A 7,188-nucleotide genomic window follows, 5' to 3' on the forward strand; every position below is an offset into this window, starting at 1 on the left:
TCGTGAACGCGCATGCAAAAGAACCGTTTTACGGGGTAAATCGGGTCGAAGGCCGCTGGATTCTGTTGGCTGGGTGAGCTCTGAAGTTTACTGACCCAAGGTTCCTGGACTGTTTGACACATGCGTGTGGCTGCGTCGTCTTTGGTCCGGCAATAAGGTTCGTTATCAGTATCAGTTATCAACTTATCGGCCATGGAGAGCGCGGAGTGATGCCTGCGAGGTTCCCTCCAGCATCATCCTGCCTATTTCCCGCTGCGCGAACATCATCGTGATGATCTCTTCGCATACCCAGCGGAACGCCGTTTCGCATTGCCAATCGCGCTACTTTGCTCCAAGGAATATCCATCAGGTCACACACCCCGTATTCCCGCGATCCAACGCCGCATCGGCCTTGTTCATCTTAGCGTCGGCACTAGCTGCACATAACGTCTGGCATGCATCGACGATGCTGGCATGACATCGAAGATCTCCCGTGCATGATGCAGTTTGCAAGCTTTCTCCCGTCCACCGTGCACTTTCCTGCCACGCCCTTGGTGGCTGAATATGCGACTCGCGTTGTTTTCTGTGGACCAGCATCGGATCAGCATGGCATGAGCGATGGTCAACGTAAACATCTGGGTAGATCTGTCGCCTGCGGGTAACGCACCCGCGGGTTCCTTGTGGGAGCATCGACGATGACGGGCAAATCATCAGGACAGATCATGCCGTCCAACGTGTGTCATCCCGTTCTCCTTCTTCCGCGGAATGCGCAATGCTTCGAAAAGCATCGAACGCTGCGAAAGCCAACCAGGATGACGAGAGCCCCTCGTCAGGCAAGGGAGCTAGCCGACACATGCCATCCGTGCACACGGAGAAAAACTGACTCCGCTATAACCGTTGCGCCATGAAACCTTGCAAAAGAACCTGCTTTCTGGCCGCTCCGCTGCGTCTAGACCCTCCAGACCCTGCCGGGTAGCTTGACGTAAGCCCTTGCATCCTGCGCTATATAGTGGGCTACTCTCACGCGCTGTCGCGTGCGATCGGTTCGACACCTGAGGATCACCTGTTTCTGGCATCTACGGACCATGTTGCTGCGGGAAGGCAGCAGTAAATACCGGGACACGGCATGCCAGTTGCGTGTGCTCGATGCCGTGCAGCATCATATCGCGATATACCGGAAGACTAGGTATTATGGGGAAGAAAAAAGCCTGCAGTCACCCACCCACTTCGCCGACTCCTATTCCGTTGCCCGGGGAAAAAACACACGATGTGTCTTCATGGCGTAGTGCAGCAAGATCGATCGATTCTGTCAATGTAGCTTGGAATGTCGACGTCCAGTTCCCCACGCTAGCAATTTTCTCTTCTTTTCACTTCTGTAACACCGGAGTAAAAAAGCACATGTCCGTTCCCTTCGCTGCATCGGAGAAATCTGCTGGAGATCGTGCTACTCGGACATTCGGATATGCTTTCTTCTCGAAGCGCTCTGTGCGCGATGAACAGAAGGAACGGCAGAAAGAATACCACCGCGAACACTATCTAATGAGCACAGCAAACGGGTAGCTATGACAACCCGAAGGATTGACATCGTTCCCAGAACAAATGTACATATGCTAAACAACATGTTATTTTTGTTGCGGACAGTTTTTATCCCGACGCGTGAGCCGCAACGCTCTTGGTGAGATCGATCGATGCACCTTGCGTCGAGCAGACTGAACGTCCTTGCAATCTCTTCGCTTCGAGCTGTTCGTCGATCTGATCCACTCTCTGGCTGGATGCTGGCTGCCAAGAATATAGTCGGTCAGACTGGATATGCACCAGTCTGACAAGGCCTTGTCATCGTTACGAGCATCACGCAATGATGTCTCTAATTCTATGAAAGCTGACGAACGACGGTTGCAGACTGTAGAATTTGTATTAGATACGCTAGAAACATAACGTTCATTCGTCATATGAATGCTAGACCACGTTCACCGTACATATACCGCTCGTTATCTATGGCCACATAATGCCGTTTCCATCGAAGCTAACCCCGCTGAGGTCAGTCCTGACATCAAGCGGGTAGTCAGCCGTCTTGAGGTCTCTCCTCCAGGACTGCATCCTCTTGCTGTGCGCCCTCTCGGACACGCTCAGCTCACGTTTGGCCATGCGGGATGTTGAGTAACCACCAAGGTCTCCAGCGACACAGTGACTTACGCCACCCCAGGTCGAGTCAGCCACAGCCTTCCAGATAGCAGTCACATCAACTGTCATAGCTTTGGTATACAGAATACGGCAGTCAGAAGGCTCGTAGACGAATTGGAGAGGGGTGTTTGTCTCATCTCCATCGCGGATGCCGTCACGGAAGTTGACGTTGATAGCGTTGTTGGAAGAGCGGTAGAAAACTGTATTGTCATAGTACTCGCCTAGTTCAGTGGTGTTGAGTTGAGCACCCTCTTCGGGTGTAGAGAGCTCCTCGACAGTGTACTGGGCGAGAGATTGGATGTAGTTCCAGGGGAAGTTGTTCGTTCCCTTGACACCACCGACGGCTTGGGTGATACCCTCACGTGGGCGACCCCCGAGAGAGATATACTTGACGCCGGCGCGTTGACGCATGAGTTCTGAGAAGATGGTACAGGTTGACGCGCAGTACCCATCGGTAACGACGACAACGTCCTCGGCGGCGAAAGGAGCCTGGGTGTAGTTTGAAAGTGGACCATAACCGTGGACGTAGATACCGCCCGAGTTTAGTGGGATGAGTGTATCGCTGAGGTTCCACCGGAAGAGGTTGGTGAAATTGTCGCCCTTTTGCTCGAGACCAGGGCCAAACTTGTCCTGCCAGCTCTCGAAGTTCTCGCTGTTGACATCAAGATCAGATCGGTAGTTGAAGACAGACGAAACCACACCATCAACCAGCTCCGCAAGCGTTTCGTTCTGGCTGTCGACCACGCGCGGTACACCCTCAGCAGCTTCAGAGAACTTGCGGTTCAGAATCTCGGTGGCCTCGAAAGCACGGTAACGATCAGCAGCCGCGTGGTCGATGTCTTGTGGGAAAAGAAGTTTGTACAAGTCGTAGCCGAGCAGAATGGTTCCACCTCCGTTAGCAGAAACATCAATAACAAGCTTCTTCTTTCCGGCAGACTTGGCCGCGGCGAGGAAGTTGGCAGCAGTAGCTTGGAATTCCTCCTGTGCGTCGATACCGACGAAGGATGGCACGGAGAGTACAGCAACATCGGAGTAGTCGTCCTCGAGGAAGTAACCGCCAATTAAGTTATGAGCTTCGCGGAAAACTGGTGGTGGGTATCCAGGTGCGGGGATAGTGGGCACCGGTGTAGCCGAAGTAGTAGCGGAAGATGTAGGGGTGGCTGAGGTCGAGTTGGAAGGCGTTGGCTCCTCAGTTTGGGTTGGGCCAGTAAACCAGAGCTTGTACAGGCTCTCTCCGTCGGTGATACCATCGAATGGGATCAAGACTTTAGCAAAGTTGTCGTAGGTACGGCTGGTACCGTTCTCGAATGTAAGCTCGGTAGTGGGACCTGGGTAAATCCAGCGACCACGACCAGAACCTGCAAAGGTACCGATACCAGATCCGACAGGGCCAAGAGACACGGTCGCGAGCTCGTAGAAGACGTTATTGTACAACGCATCTCGGTCTTGGAGAGATCCATACTGAGCCCAGTTCTCCAGGAAGTCTTTGGCGTCCTCGCCATCAATATGTGTGATGGGTGAGGGTGTGAAAGTGGCGCTGCCGAGTGACTCGGCCAGTACGTCCGCATAGACATAGGGCTGAGGAAGCTCCTTTCCGTCGCTGGACACAGATACAAGCGGCACTGGACGGGCGAAGTTGAAGACTGTGCCTACAACGTCAGGGACGTACACAAAGTGACCATCGTGGGTGCTTTGCAAGAGAGTGTAGAGCTCAAATCCGAACTATCCTGGATTAGCTCATACTCTTGATATCAGATCATGGACAGAAACTTACCTCGTACTCATTCTCATACGCTCCAGAGGTAACCTTGGCTCTGATCTCCTCGAGCTCGCCCCAGATGTCGACTGGTGGCTGCACCTTCTCGGCATACTCGGCTGGAGGGTCCTTCAGCCAGACCGTGTTACTCTGCCATCTGAAGTAAGGAACAACGCCGTCTACCAGGGCGAGAGCAGCGCTCTGGTTGAAGGGGACAGAGTTGATACAATCCCATGCAAGCTCAGCAGGTACAGTGGCAGTACCTGCAGTAATGTTCTTGCCGGCAATCGCAGCGCCAACTTGGGCACAAGGACTTGTCGCATTGTATTGTCGCGCATGGACGTGAGGTGCAACTGGCGAGGAAAGCGCAACTGAGGCCAGCGAGAGGCCCGCGACGGCATTGAAAAGGGAAGCCATGATTTCAACCCAAGCAACACGACAAACAGCTCAAAAAGCTAATTCCAAGCTCACCGTGCCATCTCGTCAATTGAACGACCTCAACCATTTTATACCTGCACAGCCTGTCCCACGGACCTGGTAGCAAACTTGCGCGTTCAAAAGGCAATAGACATCATAGCTGCAGGTGCTACCCTGTACTTGCCATCGCTAGACCCGTGTAGAACGAGGCGAACAATGCTCTGGCGAATCAGCGAGGCGGATGTGATAGGAACTAGATTAAGAGCAACGGGCCTTGCATGCATGCATAGTTGCTCAAAAAGGAAGGCCGTGGTATGCTTGGTACTCTGAGCGATTGACGATCGCCTCCGGAACGGCATCGCGGTTCGGAGAAAAGTCATGTATGTACCCCAGGGTTACCTTGATTGACTGATGGCAAGAGCTTGGGATCGGAAGAGATGCAATGGTAATACTGCGACCCTGCTTTACACGCAAAAGCCACTTAGAACGTTGAATTGCCCGCCGTTGTAACGCCGATTGAAGCTTCGTGGAGTTGCTGAAGCTTTACACGCCTTGGGCCTCGCGACGCTAGTCGACTTCGCTACGCTGGAAGAGGCAGGCGCGAACTGCGAGGTGCCGCTTCGTCCTATCAACAATTTGAACATTCATCCCCGCTCTTGCGATATCAGTTGCCGAAAGCGACTTGGTCGTTCGGGCATCCATGAGTCATGACGGAGATGCAATGCATTCGTGTGGCTAGTAGAATGTAGTACCGGTCGACCAAGGGAATGGCACTAACTCCGCAAAGACCAAACGGCGACATCTCTCTCTCGAGATGACGACATTACATTTCCGGCTTGCGACAATGTATGAAAACACAATAGGCTTTGATATTCAGACTGACGCTCAGATCCGTCGCAGTCCGAACTGTAGGTTCCCAGTCTTAGATGAACAAGTATAGATTGGCACGGCCTTAGATTCGACATCTTAGGTACCAAGGTACTCGCGGTGAAACCTCCAGCACAACATCCTCGATCTGAATCCAGAATTTCAGTAGCTCGTTATATCAGTAGCTTGTTGTATACAGCTAGCAAGAGCAAGGTATCAGATCGAAACAAAGAAATTTGGTTTGCCTGTCGGTCACATTGAAACGACGCTCGTGCTCACACTATACGGTGTCATTTGTGTACAATGTGTGAAGACTATATGGTGACATAAAGGGATTTCAATTGCGCCGCAAATTCACAGTGCCGAGATGCAGTTAGCTTAATATACATTTACATGTAGCGTATATAACTTCCCGGTCAGGTAGAAAATAACATGTCAGACTCTTTTGGACATGATATACTTACCTGCACAGTCGCGTGAGCAATATTTTATAACCCACGTCAAACCTTCAGGACCTTCCGACGATCCAGTGTGTCCAATTTGTTTCGATGATTGGAATCCCGACACCTCGGCCATTGTTCAGACTATATGCCGCCATACCTTCCATCACTATTGTCTAGCGAGATGGTTATATGGAATTGGCAGTGAAGCCTGTCCAAACACATGACCAGGCTGTCGTGCAGTGTGCTTTCCAAACCATTCAGAACAGGAAGTCTACCATGTCGACTTCGATTTGAATCCCGAGCTCTGGGCTGATTCGAACTACGCAAGTAATGACACCTTTGATGCCATAGCTACACATATCGACGGCATAGTTAGGCCGCTCCTGAGTCTCGACACAATCTGGGCGCGGTTCGGTATTGACCTCGAATGCTCAGAGGATCCTTCGCGCTTCCTTCAGGCTATGCGCCATACTGTCTCTACAGTCGTCGCCGAAAGTCGAATCTCGCCGAGTTCTCACGAAAGTTGGATGTCTATGTTGGCGCTCAACCTCAACGACCGGCTCACGATTGAGTTTCTGGTAATGTCACTATTTATCAAGACGCAGTGGGCGCTGATGACACCGACACAATGGGTCCATATACTTAGAGTACGGAATCGAGTCGGGCGTGATGCGTCCCGTTCGACAGATATCGGAACTTCCACAGCTACTGCTTGGTTGGATCACATCAATGACCGCTACAAAGTGCGGTACGAAATCGAAATTCCCCGTTACTTCGCAAACGCTACTGTTGCCCATTGGAAGGAGACTAATACAGCAGGTCAGGTAGTCAACGAAGGTTCTCACGATTGTACAATAACTGACGGCAATTCGACGACTTATATCAATGTCCAGGGTACAGGTTTGAGTCCAGGACCGGTATTGTACTTCCGGAACGAATCACTCTGGATTTATGAGAAAGTGATCGGTAATATTGTTGGGTTCAACATTGATGAACACGCACCTGTTGTCATTGTGCGTGGCTCCGCTGGTCATACGTTCAAAGTACACTTCCTTCAAGATGAGCGGGGTGAGATTGCTACGACAACGGAACGTGAAGGTATACCCTCTGCATGGGATTGGTAGCGTATTAATGGACAGAATAGAGTAAAAATCTCTACGCTGCGTCGTTGTGAGAGGTACGTAAATACATATCTACAAGAACGAGCTGAAGTCGCAAACACGCTAAGACGTTCCCCACCAGCGCCCGTGGCACTCGTACTTTCCCCATCGCGTCTCTGTTCTAACCTTAGAACATACCGACCCCACAAACCACGGAAATGAGAATGTTCGACTTTCGCTCTAGATTCTTTCACTTCCACTCGTAAAGTTGCGACACGTTGTGGTAGGTGTTAGCGCCCGAGGTCGGCCATTTCTACACATAAGCTAGCTGACCGGGATGTTGATCACCCGGGGATGTTGATCACTCACAAATCTCAGCACTCCCACACAAAACACGTGTTTATTTTCTTAACGTAGCTATAATTGCCACTCCGTACACATAGAC

The 7,188-nt window shown here is 51.4% G+C and overlaps 1 protein-coding gene across 1 annotated transcript; it reads right to left on the reverse strand.

The window, feature by feature from the left end:
• Positions 1-1,971: 1,971 nt before the first annotated feature.
• On the reverse strand, positions 1,972-4,333 carry J4E82_010844 (uncharacterized protein; the record flags this gene model as incomplete). The annotated part of the gene is made up of 2 exons (XM_051737054.1): positions 1,972-3,882; positions 3,935-4,333. 2 exons carry the CDS (start codon positions 4,331-4,333, stop codon positions 1,972-1,974), a joined length of 2,310 nt encoding a protein of 769 aa, XP_051583204.1.
• Positions 4,334-7,188: the final 2,855 nt, after the last annotated feature.

The sequence above is a fragment of the Alternaria postmessia genome, assembly GCF_024291825.1.
Source record: "Alternaria postmessia strain BMP 2775 chromosome Unknown scaffold_146, whole genome shotgun sequence".
In the NCBI taxonomy this organism is placed as follows: Eukaryota; Fungi; Ascomycota; class Dothideomycetes; order Pleosporales; family Pleosporaceae; genus Alternaria; species Alternaria postmessia.